At 28.7% G+C, this 18623-nt stretch overlaps 1 protein-coding gene and 1 long non-coding RNA gene across 2 annotated transcripts in view; one reads left to right on the top strand and one right to left on the bottom strand.

The window, feature by feature from the left end:
* LOC136983275 (uncharacterized) overlaps positions 1 to 18623 on the bottom strand; it is a 168946-nt gene that overhangs the window by 114519 nt on the left and 35804 nt on the right. The gene's annotated exons all lie outside the window — the stretch shown is intronic.
* The window catches only part of mor (SWI/SNF- related protein mor), a 112602-nt gene that overhangs the window by 61500 nt on the left and 32479 nt on the right, over positions 1 to 18623 (top strand). The window contains 8 exon segments of the mRNA XM_067279982.1: positions 1336 to 1427; positions 3262 to 3419; positions 4130 to 4201; positions 10564 to 10677; positions 14672 to 14828; positions 15057 to 15203; positions 17207 to 17414; positions 17489 to 17611. Of these exon segments, the coding sequence (XP_067136083.1) occupies positions 1336 to 1427; positions 3262 to 3419; positions 4130 to 4201; positions 10564 to 10677; positions 14672 to 14828; positions 15057 to 15203; positions 17207 to 17414; positions 17489 to 17611 (1071 nt within the window).

Consider the following 18623-nt stretch of genomic DNA (forward strand, 5'->3'; position numbering starts at 1 on the left):
TACAAACTTACATGACAACAAACAAGACAATTTGCATACCAAGATGTAATGTTTTGTTCTCCTTTGCTCTCCATAATCATTTGATTTCCAAAATTTTAATCTCCTTACAGTTATACAGATTTAAAGTTATTTTGTGGTCTTGACTTCTTGAAGAATTTTAATTCTCTAGTTAATCATTAACTTTAATCTCTGTAATTATCAACATGTTAATCAACTTGTTTTGAACACTCAATACTAGTTATCAGCTAATTCATACATTGCAATTCATACATTCATACATGTGTATGTTACCTTATTCTCATTGTTTTCAAGAATTATATAATTACATTCATTGTTCCTGAGAAATCAATTCTCAGAAACTAAATCAATTCTTGAAAGTTCAAACAAACATCTCACAACCTGATATGTATATAGAAACATTACCAAACAATTGCCTAAATAAGCAATCGTTTGATGATGTTTCTTGAAAGTTCTTGATTTTTAAAAGTAATTGATTTTGTCCCTGGTTAATTCTAACATACACCCTGTGTCTCTGCGTGTCCACATCACATGACTTTCATTACTCTGACAAAGTTTAAAATCATTCTTAGAATACAGTTTGTCATGGTTTACAATGACTATTATACCTGGAGGCAATTTTACTTATTTCTTCATAACTGGAATCTTAATTTTTTTTATATTCAGTTATTCAGGTCAAATTTTATGTTTTATACCCAAGATTCTCTTCCTTTTCCATGTTGGACAAATTTCTGACCAAATTTTTTTCTGTTTAGACATGTTTCTGGTTTATTCAAGTTCTGTTTTAGATAGGTTCACTGTATATAAATTCACAAACTTATGAAGTGTCTAAATGATAAATGTTGCAATAATCTAAATCAGTGATTCCCAAAGTGGGTGCTACTGCTCCCTGTGTTTGTTGGACAAAAATCTAGGGGAGCAAAAATAAGCAAGTGGGTGGCAGAGAGGCAGGATACTGAACAGCGATCATATGCAAAGGTTGGGATCACTGAGAGCTTTTTCCTTTTCTCTGTTAAATAGGTAAAAAGAAACATTACATTTAATGGTTTCCAAATGTGGAGAACAATATACAGTAAGGACACAAAATGTGAGGTTCATAAAAAAGTTTTCCTAAGAGAATATTTCCAAACCCTTCTCATACAAGAGAAAATGGGTTGAGGAGTTGGGTATAATTTTATGGAACAAAAGGGATGGTGAATCAAAAAAGTTTGGGAATCACTGATCTAAATGAACAACAATCAGACAATGTGTGATATAATTATAATTAGTTTTTTGAAAATTTATCAACTTTTATAATAATAATTTTTTCTAATGTAGTAAATAATCCTCGAAGTACTAAAGACAATGAATTACAGCCTATTAAAGGGGGAACATTTGTTGATCTTGATGGAAATGATATGGATGAAAAGGTATGAAATGCTTTTATACATATATATATACATGTGCACTTTAAAGATGTAGAATTAAAGTTTGATTGCTTAATTATAATTTTTTTAATTTTTATTTAAAAAATTCATAAATGTAGCCTAAACTTAAACAGTTTAGATTTACAAAGAACTGTATCAAATGTACTATTACTGTTTTATTTTAATATATCGTATTTGCCATGTTTTTTATACAGTTTTTTCAGAATTTTTCTTTCTGGAAAACATTAGGAATTCCTTGGTAACAACTCAAAAATTTCCTTTCTGAAAATATATATAAATTAACTTTTTAAAATTATGACATGAAATAATAATTCAAATAGTAACCTTTTCATTTGGTTTATTAAAGAGTAATTCACAATAATTCATATTGCTATGGTGTAGAAAATGATTTTTCTAGAAAAATTGTAATTATGTTTTTAAACATAAATTCAAAAAATCAGATCTAATTTCATTGTTGTTGAAAATTTGTAGACAGGTACAAAGTAAATACTGGATTTTGTCATGTATTCAGAAAAATGTTATAATCATCAGCACCTGAAATGAAATCAAAATACACTGGAGATTAATAAAAATAGTTATAATTTGCAAGAAATACAGTCTGTTACTTGTTCAGTTCAAAACAGGCCAAAATCCAATGCTTTTGTATCCCATTATTGTGAAAACCATGCCAAAAATTCAGTTGCCACTATTAGTAAATGAACAAACTAAATGTCATTTAGTCCAGTCAAAAAGACTGTATCTTTCAGTGTGTTCATACAATTCAGTTTTTTTGCAATTTCTGAAAAATTAGGTTTTCCAGACATCAGCCCATTTTGAACTGACAGCTTCAAGTATGTTAATATCATCACTTAAATTATGGTTACTTAAAAACTAATAACTTAATAAATTAAAAATTGCCAAAAATTGGTCAAATCTGTATAGTTATGTTGATAGTATTTTATTGCAGGATTAAATTTCAAAAATTTAAAAGTTAATAAGAATTACATCAATTAACATTCTGTATGGCACAGAGCAGTGGTTCTCAACCAGGGTCCAGAAAAAAAATACCGAATTGGGGTTCACAGTGATACTTTAGTGGTCTATAGCAGGGATGGCCTACACGTAGACCGCGGTCCACTGGTCAACTGCAAAGGTTTTGAAAGTAGTCCGCGAAGCTAAAGTTGAACAATTTGCTTTCACTTAAATTAATGTTTAAAAATCTTAATTCGATAATTTATTCTTACAATAATAGACTGTCTGTGTGATGTACCCATACTGTTTGTATTTATCTCGATGAACAATGCAAATGAATGTTAACTTTTAAATTAATTGTAGTTGCAATGCATGCGCATATAAATGGCAATCACATAAAATGGCGCAAAATCATGTGTCAGACAGTAACGTGACAGCCCCTGGCTTCAATCCACTTGTTACTCCTTGTTTGTGCACTTGAATTTACTTTCAATTTTAGTCTTTTTTGTTTATTCATACAGCGAACAGAAGCAGGTATGTTAGTTTAGTAATTATTGTTTTAAATGTTGTTAATATTTAACCCTATTATTTTAGAATGAGTTTTTCTGTGTAGTGTCTATGGGGGTCCACAAAAAAAAACTTAAGAGGAAAAGAGGTCCATGGGTAAAAAAAGGTTGAGAACCATTGGCATAAAGCAATATAATGTATTAGAATAAATTAGTCATTTATTTCATCATACACTTTCTGAATCATTAAAATATATTTTGTGATGATACATATGATTAAATGACTTTTTATTTTTAATTCTAATATCTTTATTTTAGATCTTAATGCTTTGATTTTATGATTTTGTTGTATATATTAGATGGAAAAAGATGATATTAAAGGTAGATCTTCCCGTCCTTCTTCACCTATTGGACAAAATCGTAATGAAAAAAATGATGATAATCAAGACGATAATGTTACTGAACAGGCTAACCACATTATTATTCCAAGTTATGCTGCATGGTTTGATTATAATAGGTATGTATTTATTATTTTTTAAATTTACATGCACTGAAAGCTTATTACTACATATGAATTTCTATTTACTTCTTATGTATATTGGTATATCTTAAAATGACGAGAATCCAAAAAATTAATTAATTAATTAATAATAAAAAAAGTGTCAATTTAGAAGTTTTATATTTTTAATTACAATATGTAAAATTTTTAAAATTATTATAAATAGTTATTTATATAAGAAATTTTATAAATTATATATATATATATATATTTTAAAATTAAAAATTATGAAGAATAAAAAGTAGCAGTAAATATTAAGTCATTGTTTTTAGATGAAATTATGATTTATAATGATTAAGGAATAAGAATGTTTTAATTTTTTAAAAGTTTGATATTTTCTAAATGAAACAGATAAAAACAGTGATTGAAACAAATAATGATTACAGTGCAGTATTGATAAAAAAAATTTTATGCAACAAAACTTAATTTCAAATCATATTTTTTGTTATATTTTTTTATTTAAATTACATATTTTTCATAAAATTAGTAATAAATATTACTATTTATTATAATTATATCAATACCAAATAAATAAATCAAACTATACATTTGAATTTTTAATAGATACAGGAATGAACTAATTAGATATAAAATTTTAAAATTTTATAAGCATTATTTTACAAATTAGATGTTAATGATTATTAAATAGTAATTTCAAAAATTTTCAGTATTCATGCTATTGAAAGAAGAGGGTTACCAGAATTTTTTAATGCTAAAAATAAATCTAAGACTCCTGAAGTGTAAGTACTTCATTATTTTATAATCTGATTTTATAATACTTTTGATAAAAAAGGTTACATTGTACAATGAATTTCTAAATTAAGTGTTTTTTTTTTTAAATATTTATTTTAAAAAATTTCAATAAAAAATGATTTTGATTGTTGATTGAATATGTACTGTACATAATCAGTGTTTTGATGTATATTTAATTGTAAATTTGATAAATCACATTTTGATGCATTGTACAGAATGCAATAATATGCATTCTGTACAGTGCATCATACATGCATATACAATATAAAAAACAGAAATGCTAAGTTCTGATTTTAATATTAAAAAGTTTTGAAAATAAATACAATAAAGCATTGATTATCCGAACACCGATCAACCGAAACATTGGTTAACCGAAAGCATTCCACTCGGACTGTGTCGGGACATGTGTCATGCTGAATTGAACATTTTTGATACTAGATTAACTTCTAAAGTATAATTTTTTTTGTTTTTATATTTCTCAATATATTTATTTTGTTTGTACAAAATAAAGAAATAATTTTTAATGATACAATAGCCACAATTATTATTATAAAAATTTTTGTTAGGCTTAACATCGATGAAAATTCAACATGAAGTGACACGCAACAGAGAAAAATTTCAACATGGGATATATTAATATACTGTTACACAGGTCTGCAAGTAAAAAACTGCATAGGATTTTTATACATTTTCTTATAGATTTCAACTTGGTAAAAACGAAAAAAATACCAAAAAAATTCCATCTCTCCAATTTTTTTTGTTATGCTAAAGTTTTTGTTTGTATTTAACGTAAAATTTCTAGTTAACTTAAAATTTAGTATTCTTTTTTTTTATTTAAAGAATGGCCTTAAAAGGAAGACTTCTTACATTAATTCTATCAATTATAGCTGGACTTGGCAATAAGAAAAAAAAAATGTTAATGGTTGAAGAGAGTAGTAGTAGGGGAGGTGAGTTAAGTAGTTTTAGCGTTATTAAGAAGGTCACATGATCGTGTAGAAACAGGTTAAAAGTTGATAGTGAGATGTTTCGACATGTTATCTGGGATACTAGGAATAAATATAAACAACCTGCTGTTGGATTAGATTGTGTTTCAACAAGCTAAATAAGTTCAGTATCTTGCTGGCCATCTAATGCCGCACTCAGTTTATATCCAGCATTCGAATGCTACTGTGCTTATATTTTTATTTCTGGAATATAGCTCACAATTTCTCCCGACATCTGTTATGTTTGTGGTGAATACACAGTGAAAAGTCAACAAAGAAACATAATGAGTTTGTGAAGAAAGTTTATTTTGCGTATTTCAAATTGAAACTTGGAGATCAAGACGAAGCATGGGCTCCGCATAAGGTGTGCAAAAGATGTGAGGAAGATCTTCATTTGTGGTTTAAGGGTAAGAAAAACTCGTTTTGGCATTCTTATGATATGGTGTGAACAGAAAAATCACACAACCGACTGCTACTTCTGTTCGGTAGATGTTAAAGGATTTGATACAAAAAATAAAAAGAAAATATTTTACCTTAACTTTGACTCAGCTATTTGTCCAGTGTCCCATGGTTCTGAAATACCAGTTCCACAGCCACCTTCTAATTTAGATGACATCCTGAGTGAGTCAAAGGACTCATACACATTAGCTTCTTAGGACGTATCTAGCTCAGATTTTTCTGTTGACGAGGACCTAAACTTTTTTCTCAGAGTGAGCTCAATGACCTAGTAAGAGACTTAGGTCTTTCAAAAGATGCAGCCGAATTGCTACAATCAAGGCTAAAAAACAAACACCTGCTATCATCTGGGACCTCATTTTCATGGTACAGGCATTGAGAGAGAGAATTTACTCAGTTTTTCTTCAAAGAGGGAAATCTGGTTTATTGTAATGATCATGGGCTCATGAAGTACGTTGAAATAGAATATGATTTATCAGAATGGCACATATTCATTGATTCATCTAAAAGTAGTCTCAAAGCAGTCTTGCTGCATAATGGAAATGTATTTGCATCTCTTCCTATGGGACACTCAGTTCATATGGGAGAAAACTATACCGACTTTGCTACAATTCTTGAGAAAATCAAATATCAAGAGCATCAATGGATGGTTTGTGGAAGATTTCAAAATACTAACCATGTTGTTGGGTCAGCAGGGAGGTTATACAAAATATCTTTGCTTTCTTTGTTTGTGGGATAGTAGAGCGAGACAGCTGCACTGACAAAACTGACTGGCCACCATGAGACAGTTTAACCCCTGGCAAGAAAAACGTCATCAATATGACATTGGTTCCCCCAGAAAAAATGTTATTACCACTTCATATTAAATTGGGGCTCATAAAGCAGTTTGTTAAATCACTACCAAGAGATGGGGATTGTTTCAGATATCTGTATTCTAAGTTTCTGAAACTGTCTGAAGCAAAGTTAAAAGAGGGAGTTTTCACTGGCCCCGACATAAGAAAACTTTTATCTGATCCCCTCTTTTTGGAAACAATGAGAGAAAAGGAAAAAGAAGCATGGGACTCTTTCAAGAATGTAGTGCATAAGTTTTTGGGGAATACTAAGGAACCTGACTACAAAACCATTGTACAACCCATGCTGGCAGTGTATTAAGCTCAAGGATGCAAGATGAGCTTAAAAGTTTATTTCTTACACTCCCATATTGACTATTTTCCCAAAAACTTAGGAGCCTACAGTGAAGAACAGGGTGAAAGATTTCACCAGAATGTCCATGATATTGAGAGACGTTACCAAGGAAAATGGGATGTCAAGCTGACTACTGTTGGATGCTCAATTGAGAAACCAGAGAAGGAAATCAGAAATGAGTTTGGAGAAGCATCAAAGAGAAGAAGAAAAAGTTTCATAAGAAAAAAGAGTAGACCTAAAATTGTGTATAAATATCAGAGACAATTTTTGATTAGTTGTAAGAAAATATAATATATTTAGTTCATTGTAATAAATAAGAGTTTTTATCAAAAATTTGTTTTTATTTTTCAAAAAACCTATACATGATGGGGTGTTATGGAAGTCATTTTTAAAATCTTCGATCTTTAAAACATATAATTCAGCAAAAATATCACCATGCAGCTGGAAAAAAAATTTTTTTTGCAGACCTGTATTATTAGGATATACTAATACTATATTAATAATGTATTTTTTGTACATAATCGGTTATCTGAAAAATCAATTTTCCGAACAATTCCAGTCCCCAATTGATTTGGATAATCAATGCTCTACTGGGAAATTTTACTCCCTTGTCAGGATGTCCTAGAGTCCTTGTGTATGTGGGTATTGAAGGTGGAGGCAGAAATTACAAGTGTTTCACAAAGAAGCCATTTATTTTTCAAAGTTTATGCTTACATATATAATTGATAAAGTTCAAGATTTTGATGTCTTGTCAGTGGAGTTGTTCCTGGAAGTCTCTTTCTTTCATCCTAATGGGGCAGCAGTGAGTTAGAGTCCAGAGGGTAGAGGTGGTGTACAGAATAGCAGCAAGCTGGACACCTCTTGGTGATGGCACAGAGAGAAGGTTGTGACTAGCAGAGGAGGTACACCCTCTCATCCATAGACAATGGAGTTTTTATAAGTTTTTCATTTTTGATGTGTTTTCCCATTGGTTAGACTTTCCTTTTCTCACTCCCCTATTGGTCTCTCACTTGTCTCCAGATGGAATTCAAGACAGGTTTGGGCCGTGAAAAAGGTCTGTCTTGGATGGTTTATCCGATACCATCCTTTCTCTTACTAATAGTGAAGGTGTCAAAGTCTGGCGTCACCATCTTGGTGTTGGTAAACCTGACACCCTGCAATAGCTGTATTTCTCCGCATTAATTATTCTTCGGAAATTTTAAATTTTACATCCTTTTTGGGTTCAAACTATTTCTGGGGCTTCACACATTTTATTAGCACCATTTGATTAAGGTAATTGTTATTTGATTAAAATAAGAATGTCTTACCTGGAAATACCCTTATTTAAGATTGATGACATTTCAAGAAGATGCCATGCTGAAATTTTTAGTCATATTTTTAAATTTTTGAATTGAAATAACATGACTTGCATTAGAAGTTTGTATACAGTTAATTAGGGTTTTCTGCTCCTAAGGTTTCTATATCTAGTCTTGTCTTTCATCTATCTAACTCTGTTCTTGAGATTGAGGAAAAACAGATGGACAGACAGCAGTGGGAATTTATTGGTCTACAGTTTTTTCAAATTACAACCCAATAATAATCAAGGTTCAATTTTTACAAATTAGCCACATACAATTTATTATTCAATTTTCTTTTCTACATCTGCATTTTGGGCTGATGTAAATTCTCAACCCCTCTTCAGTGCCAGATAATTTGTATATACAGTAGAGCATCGATTATCCGACCCCTGATTAACCGACTTATCGGTTAACCAACCGCGTTCTAGTTGGCAAATTCAAATGTTCGCTAGTGATGTGGCGCTACAATATTTAGTTATGTCTTGGCTACTCTAATATTATTTTTGTTAAATTTTTGCATGTTTTAGCTGGCAGCACTGGCTCGACCATGAAAGGGAGGCTAGTATTTAAACTAGGCCTAATACACTATACTAATAATGTATTTTTTCATACTTTTCGGTTATCCGACCAACCCCAGTCCCCAATTAAGTCGGATAATCGATGCTCTACTGTATTTTCATAAAAGGATTATAGGATTATAAAAGCAATATTATACCTGATATAAAAGGATTATAAAGTTAAAACTAATAAGAATACAGCTACCCTATAATTAAGGAAGATAATATTATTATTATTATTTTATTTTAAACCTGTTCCATTGATTAAAATGCTAGAATTTTAATTAATTTATTTTGAGATTATTTAACTTTATGCATATTGAGACTCTTTTAAACTTATATATTGTATGTTCAAAATAGTCATCCAAATGTATTTAGAATAAAATTTAATATTATTATTTTATACTTCTTAAGAAATGTAAATTTATTTATAAATTAGATGTAATTTATAAAATATTTTTACATATCTTATATGATATATCTTAGAGACTATATATCTTATATATATATATGTTTCACTTAAAAATGCTTGTTGAGATATAATTTGATTACTCTATTGGCCCAAATATAAGTCAACTCTCAATTTTGGGTTCCTTATTTTTTGAAAAAAAAATTAGGACCTGAATGTAAGATGCCTTTTTAGCCAACTTACATTCCGTCCAAGCTGCTGATTTCTTGAAGCCCTTTATAATTTTATCTTTGCCAACATGTCTCCAGGTTTCCTTGACCCACAATAACAGTTGGTTGATCTGCATTGTATCAGATGTTGTCAACTTATATACTTCCAGAAGATATTTTATGTATTGTGTGCAAACATTATCTTTAAAGGGGCTTATTGACTGAAACATCAAATATCTCTAACTGGGAGGTTATGCATCCAGATATAACAACTAAGTCAGTGTTCATTTCTTGTATCATCATCTTCACTCTATCAGTGAGGTGTCATTAAAAAGCATCAAGTATAAGCCTAGTTCTAGCTTCAAAAGTGTACCTGGACAATGAACTCTCATTTAATTTAACAGTCTTGTACCAGGTTATTGGTTATCTATGATGATATAATACAATGAACACTTACTCCTGTTGGAATATTTTTGCACAATGTTTTGTATTTCAATATCCTGTAAGGTTCGAGTTTTCTTTTAACCCCTGTGATTGGTAACATGATAATTATTCTCAACTTTTCATTTCCTATTGTCCTTATAGGAACAGATTTAGCACTTCTTTTTTTCTACTGTTATGTTTGCATGCATATCAAAATAAATAAGGTCTTATCAGCATTCCATTTTATTCCAAAAATTTTTTTTTCTGTAGAAGTTAGTAAAATTAACTGATTCAGTTGAATGTGATAAAAATAATCAGCTTAATTGATTTTTCAAAAATAATTGTTAATACATCATTTACAACTACACCAAATTCCCATACCTAGTTTGAGGCTGCAGCATGACATGTCACAAGTTGGCTACTGTTTATCATTGCCAAACAATTGACAAATTGAATTTTAACATCAGTTTAACATTTTCAGGAATTTCAATAAATGTCAATGGTACAAGTACCATAGAGATTTATTGGAATCGAGGAAAACTTTAATTGCACTTGAATATAAGTGAAGGCATGAATATAGGTTGAGAAAAGTTTCCCATCTAAAACTGGAAATAAACATTGACTCAAATATAAGTCAATGTGGTATGTTATTTTATGATATTTTAAACTTATTTATTTTGAATATCATAATATTGTTTGGCTAGATTTTTTCCTAAAGTATTTAAGTAAAATACAGTATTACACAATTATAAGTTCTAATATTATTATTTTTAATTTAAATATTTTACAGGTATATTGCATACAGGAATTTCATGATTGATACTTATCGTCTAAATCCCACTGAATATTTGACTGTCACAGCTTGCAGAAGAAATTTAGCAGGAGATGTTTGTGCTATTATGAGGTTAGAATAATTTATTTAATATAAAATAAAATAGTGTTATTTTGAATGCGTATTATGTATATATTTCTATTATTTTTTTCATTTTACTTTTTCATTAATTTGCCATACAAAATAAAAGTAAAGTTTTGTATTCTTTTGGTCTTTTATGTCTAAATTTATTAAAATGCCGTATTTTTTTAAAGTTATAACAAGTCCTTGCTTAACATCATTTCATTTAATATTATTTTATAATGTGGTTGAGGAGAGATAAAAGTACATTTGTAATCATTTACAATTACAATCAACTCTGCATAAGTCAACGCCTGGATAACTCGTCACTCATTGGTTATGTATTCAATTTTTTGTGGTCCCAGCCGACTTACATAGGCATTATTATTAACCTTAAAAAACTCGGTTTACTCTACATCATTTAACTTGTCACCACTGGATAAATCAACATACTTTTTCTGTTTCACACTTTTTAGAATTCTGATAAGTCGACTCCCCCCTGAAAAATGAGTCCACACCACACAGCTTATTGTACGGTGTGAACTCATTTTTGCAGGAGGGCAGTCAACTTATCAGATGTCAAAAAAGTGTGAAACAGAAAAAGTATGTTGATTTATCCAGTGGTGACAAGTTAAACGATGTCGAGTAAACTGAGTTTTTTAACATTAATAACATTAATGCCTATGTAAGTTGGCCAGGACCACAGAAAGCTGACTAATTAACCTACGGTGACGAGTTAGCCGGGTGTCGACTTATATGGAGTCGACTGTATTATTGTTGATTTTTCTTTTTATAAATCGTAAAATTGATTCTGTAAGGTGGGAAATAAATCTGGGGGTTGCAAACTTGATCCAATTAGAATAATAATTGATGATGATGATAATAGATGTAATTGTATCTTGTTTATATTATTTAGGCTATGGTAAAATTTGTTTCAGTTTCCAAAAAGTTATTGATGACATTAAGTGAGGTTATACATGCAAATAAATTTTAATTTACAAAGTAGATACATTTCTCAATATATTATACTATTTTTTCATAAATTCAATTTCAATCAAAAATTTTTGAAAATAATCAAAAGTTTGAAAATGTCTATTATTATTAATATATTATGTAAAAGTAGATAGATAAAATGTGATTTTTTTAAAAGTTGTTTATTATTCATATTTATATATATTTATAAGCAAATTAACATGAATTACTTTGGCCTTATATGCCAGTTTACAAAAGAAAATGAAATGATGATATAAAAATAATATAATTGTATTTATATCAGAAGTCTATTTTTATAAAACATATAATTTTACCAAACTCCAAATTATTAGCCACAATTCAACTTAAACTGCTAGATTGTTTTTTGGGCTACATTAAAGCTAATTTTAATCAATTAAATATCTAAATTTGACTTAAAAGTAGATGGCTAAATCACCATCTTAGATAAAGATTAATGATTAGATATTAATTTTGAATTTAATTAAGTAATTCAGAAAATTCTGGATAAAAAGATTGAGTGTGGCTTGAACTTGTAATTTCTATTTTTTATGCACATGTGTTATCACTTATGCTACTGAACCTATGTCTGATTTTCACTTCCAGACATATATATTTATTTATACAACTATACTGGTTAAAATTATCTTCAATTAAACCTTGTTACTTTTTGAACTAAATTCAGATATAAATAAAATTTGCATAAGTACCATTATTAATATTAACTGTGACAAAAGTATTATTGAAAGAATTAGTAAATCTTGTCAATAATTTCATGATATTGTAAGAAAACTTTTTATTTAACTTTTTCATTCCAATATCCTTTATATAAGCCTCTCTATAATTATGCAATCAATATTTCAATAGAGTGCATTGTCTAAGGAAAGCTAGAAAACGCTTAAAATTTTACCTGGCAGCTCTTATGTAAATTGTTAAAAAAAAATTATCATCAGTGAAATATTTGACCAATTAAAAACTTTTCTGAAATTTAAATTATGAAATTAATTAGTAAAATACTCAAAAGCTGCTAAAGTTTGATATAAAAATATTTTTAATTTTCAACTAGTATTTTGCATAAAGTAATGACATAGTTTGAATTTTTGATGTCTTTTTTACAAAACAAAAAATCTGTTATCTTGTATTTTATAGATAGCACAAGAAATAAATTTTTCAAACATTTGCTTAATTTGAGTACGAATAATCCCCATGATAGCCATTTTATAGCCAAAATATCTTAATGGAAAGCTATTTTGTTACCATAGTAAATACTAACTGACTACATTGAAATATTTTGTTCTAATAAAAATAGCTTCTCAGCTATTATGGAACTAAATTTTAAAATATTTTTTGTGCAATTATTGAATCATAAAAGTGATTTTTCTTATTTTCTGTGAGAGCATCTTATGAATCTAAAAATGTATTTATTTGAAATACAAAAACTGACAACTGATACAATAACTAATTCAAATAGAAATTAAATTATAAGTAAAAAATTTGTAGGTAAAGGTTTTAATAAATTAAAGTATAAAAATACTAATTTTATTCAGTTTAAATTTATTGAAAATATAGTAGATGATAAGTTTAGAATAAAAGAAATATATATCTTAATAAGTTTTATATTTCATTCATTAAGTAAAAAATTTGTAAACATATTCAGTTATATTTATTGGATTTGCTCAAGTTTAAATACATTAAATTAAATATATTTACTGACTCCAAAGATGATATTTGTTTTATTGAATTTAGAAAAATAACTTTATAGCAAATTATTAATATAAAAGATTTAAGTGAATAATCTTTCATATAGACTCTACATCAGTAGTTCTTAACCTTTTAGTGATGACGGACCATTAATCAAAATTTTTCTCTTGCCATGGACCACGAGCTGTTTGGCAGTAATATAAGTTCTTATAAGGTTGTTCTATAAATTAAACATGTATAAAATTATTCGAAACCAAGAGTATTATATTATTTGCAAGAATGTTACATTAATTATATTATTTTAGTGCAATTTTTGTAACTGCATAGTGTATACCAACTGCTGGATTCTTTGTTCAGTGCTACTCAAAGCCAAACGCATGTCGGCACTGGCATACAACCGATTTCGATGTTTACTTTTAATTATCAAAAGCACTGAGAATCCTTGCTTGCATAAATATGTGGTTGAAAATAAAGTTAGGTATCGTAAAGCAATTTCTCGAATTTTAGAGAAAGCAATAGCTTTATGGCTCCAAAAATCTTCAAGATTAATTCCTGTCTCGAAAGTATCCTTGAAGTTACTATCGTGTTACATTTCAATTAACTCTTCTTGTATTTTATCTGGCACCTCAGAAATGTTGACTATGAAAGGATTGTGGATCAGTTTTCGAATAATGTCTTCCAGGAGGTCTTTTAAAGGAAACTGGCCCCTATTCAGGTGTTACAAACATGGAGAAAACCCAGAGAACTCCACGTGCCAGCCCGTCCGAACACAGTGGGAACCCGAGACCAAACTCTCAGTGTTTAGCAACAGAACCGCTCGGCCACTGGTGGGCATTTCAGCACACTGTCTGTCAATAATTGGGTTCAATGTATCAAACGCAGAAAAATTCTCTCTTTCAACTTTGCTGATCAATAGGTCGATTTTAGCGATAAACATACTGATTTTATCTTCAAATGCAAATATATTGCTAGTGCCTTCCAATTTCATATTTCCTGACCGTTGCAGTTGAAGGTTCAATTTATTTAGTTTGTGCAAAAAAATCCACTAAATAAGCAAAATGTATTTGAAATTTGAACTGACAAAACTCGTCGTCAACTCGTCGTCATTTATTTAATAATTTTAGAATGACTTCACGGACCACTTAGGGTGCTTTCAGGGACCACCAGTGGTCCACGGACCACCGGTTAAGAACCACTGCTCTACATAGTAAGATCCTGTATATAATGTAGATCTTAATCTTTTAATTAGAAATTATTTTCCATATGTAATTGTTAATTTTTACTTAAATATTTAATTTTTTTAAACCATTTCTAGGGTTCATGCTTTTCTGGAACAATGGGGCTTGGTGAATTATCAAGTTGATGCTGATAGTCGACCTACTCCAATGGGACCACCATCCACTTCACATTTTCATGTTTTGGTTGACACACCTTCAGGACTTCAACCACTTAATCCTCCACGTATTCAACAAGTAATTATAATAATTTCTTTTTTTTTCAGAAATGATTAAATTTAAATTATTAAAATATTTAATAAATTTATATTATGATTTACAATTATTTGAACTACAATAGTTTTATAATCCATAAATTCTTTTTATTTACAATAAAATAAAATTAATTCTAAATTAAATTTAGAAATATAATTAGAATATTTATAAATTTTATATTTTAATAATATAATTTACTATAATTTATAGCCTTCAGCTGCTCAACAAATGCTGAATTTAGATAAGACTAAAGAATGTGTTGAAAATAAGCCTGATGATCCAGCTTCAAAAGCTCAGTTAGGTGATAATTTTGGTTTACGAATGGATCAATATGCAAAGAAGAATGCATATATGAAAGTAAGTAAATGTTTGCAGTTAGAAATTAAGAATATTTACTAGTTGTCTAGCAGGCAACCAGCTTTTTTATTTCTGATTGTCCAAACTGCAGGGTGCACATATTTTTTTTTTTTTTAATGCAAAATACCAGATAATAAAAACTACCACACTTGCATAAAAAATAAAACTTTTTTTATTGCTTGCATACTATACAGCCATTTATTAGGTTTACACATAAAAATAAATCTTGAATATCACTGCCAATCTACAAGATGCTTGTTTTCAGTAGGTGCCAACTTAGAAAAATGGAGTATTAATTCTTATTTGATGTGTTCAAAATTTGTCAAAAAAATTTTTTTAATGAAGTAAAATATTTAAAAATTCAAATAAAAATATTAAAAAGTACAACAAACTATAATTTGTTACATTGTTAAAAATCATATTAATTAAGAATCACATGTTAAAATTCTTTTTAATAGGTAGGCCTATACAAAATTAATGACTAATTGGATATTGAATAAAATTTATTATTCAGTACTACATATAAGTAAAATTAAAATGTAAAAGATTGGTGAATTAAATTAAACTAAAGAATTCATTAATTAGGTGTTAGCACTCATTAATCATTAAAGTAGAATTGTTATTTATAAAGTGTGGTTTTTCTATATTAAAAAAAACAGTACAACTTGGAACGTGAATAAAACTAAAAAATAATCTATTTTGGAAAAATTATGAGTTCTGAGAAAAATGAGCTTTTATGTATTTTACTTTGTATAAAACCGAAAACAAAATTAATTTAATACCACAAACTATGCACCTTAAAGATGCATTTTGAATTCATAACACATTTTGGAAATATTTTATTTCAGCTTGAATCAAATTTATAATTTAAATTCATTGGAGAGTAAAATTAATGACTGTAAGACAATATAAGTTTTAAAGACTTTTATTTAGTTTAACAGTGTCTACAGTTCATACAGATGATGATCACTTCTTTAATTGTTGATATTTTTCTCCATTTGCCAATTAATACATAAATCGTTTCTATTTTCTTATATCAGGTGCTTGTATTCCATGGCAGCCATACACTCAAACCTGTTTTTATGCGGTCTTTTTTTGTGCGATTTTTTATACGTGCAATGTGTTTTGTGAAATTATTTTTGTGCAGTATACCAATTTGATTGAAATTCATATACCGCACACAAAAAATCACACAAAACAAATCGCACAAAAATAGACCGCACAAAAACAGGTTTGAGTGTATTGGATTTGTCGTCATAATAGTTTGATGTCTCAAATGGACTTCACTTTCTTTGTTGTTATCATTAGTAGTAAAAAAGTATTTATTATTATTTAACAGGATAAAATATGCACAAAATATGATAAGAAAAACTGATAAAATAAATGAGGTTGCCTGCTGGACAATTTTGGAAGTACTGTACATTTGATAGTCCAAAGTAAATTTTGTTTGTCAAAATTTTTCTTTGGTTGTCCAAAGAGACATTTAAAGTTTGTTGCTGTAACTGCAATGTTATCTTTTCTTAAATTCAATAAAGCATTACAAACCTTAAATGTTTTTCTGAGAAGCTCAGATTGATCTAATAAAATTTCAATTTTTAAAAAATAATAAAAAATCATTATGAAAGTTGTTACTAAAACCTACATAATTAAAAAATTAGCTCTTGAGCTGATTATCCTATTATACAAGTTATTCTGTAGCATGAAGCAATACTTGGAAAAAATGACATTACTTATGACTCAATCAAACATAATGTTAAAAGATTGTTCTCTTTTTCATCATTCAATTGTCATTTTTCTTAAAATTATATTAAAATGTAAGAAACATTGATGGTATCAAAGATTGAATTTAATTTAATTTAAATGCGATAACATAGTATATTTTATAAAATTATCATCACAGCTGAAATTTAGTTTGTTTTTGAATATATATGTAAGATTAACTTTGTTATAGGAATAATGTAAATCAAAGTGGCAATTAATAGTAGTAATAATAATTTATTTAGAACAAAGCAGCAGCAACTGTTTCAAGAGAATGGACAGAACAAGAAACATTATTATTACTTGAAGCTTTAGAAATGTTTAAAGACGATTGGAATAAAGTATGTGAGCATGTTGGTAGTCGAACACAAGATGAATGTATTCTCCATTTTCTAAGATTACCAATAGAAGATCCTTATTTAGATGATCCATGTGCAGGAGGAGGAGCTTTGGGTATATATTCTCACTTCATTATATATGATAATTGAAATATTTAAATTTCATCTATGTTAAATCATCTGTAATAGGACCTTTAGCATATCAACCAATTCCATTTTCAAAATCTGGAAATCCAATCATGTCAACTGTAGCATTTTTAGCATCAGTGGTAGACCCAAGAGTTGCAGCAGCTGCAGCAAAAGCTGCAATGGGTGAGTAATTTCTTGTAATTGATGCATGCTTAAAAGAAATATCAAATTAAATTAAAATTTGAATTATCAGGCTCATAATTTCTATTTTTATTTAGGCAGTCTTTCAAATTATAAATTTTTTGTATTAAATATTTTTTAAAGGTCTCTATTATCAAATGCCATTATATATATATATATATGTCTCAATCCATTTTTGTGAAAATGGTAACAAAATCATTTGTTTGCAATTCCTGTGAAGCATGGTGATTTGTGCATGTTTGAATGAATTAACATACATGGAAGTACATCAAATCCTCTTGTTCCATAGCTTTCAAGAGATTGTGACATTGCTTGGCAGGTAACATAATCTTCTTTCTTCTTCAGCTTGTGAAACACCTTCACACACTATCCATGTTTTATGAGTTAGTAATGATCTGCCACCCTGTTTATTATGGTACAGTGAGCACCTAGTTTAGTCTTCTGGTTGATGATGTGGATTCTGTGTTACTGGTTTCTACATGTTGAACCATTTTGTTTGGTGTGGTGGGTCTCTCATAATGTTGTGCATTGTGTACATTACCCGCTCAACTGAATTTGTTAACTAACAGACTGGTATTGGCTCCAGTAGGAACAGACATCCTGAATTTCTGGATGTAGTTTGTCTGTACTTCTGTGTCCATTCATCCACTAAAACATGTGCAAATAACAGTAATTCTCTCTTCTTAGATTAGCATGTTCCACACAACCCACATAAAAGTGATTTTGTTATCATTTTCACAAAAATAGATCAAGACTTTATAATCATTCTGTAGTTGAATTTCATTCTACGTGGTTCTGAACTAATGCAAAAATATTTGCCATAACTAATTTCAAAATTCTTATCTTCATTTACATCATGAAAATAAAAAAAATTGAAAAAGTTTTTCATTTAAATATTCAAAATTTAAAATGATTACCTCATATATTGTTTTTAACTATTGTTCAAATATTATTAAATGTTTACATATTTAATTGTCCTGAGAATATTATAAAT

Source organism: Centruroides vittatus, unplaced genomic scaffold (genome assembly GCF_030686945.1).
Source record: "Centruroides vittatus isolate TY-2023 unplaced genomic scaffold, ASM3068694v2 contig_879, whole genome shotgun sequence".
Taxonomy (NCBI): Eukaryota; Metazoa; Arthropoda; class Arachnida; order Scorpiones; family Buthidae; genus Centruroides; species Centruroides vittatus.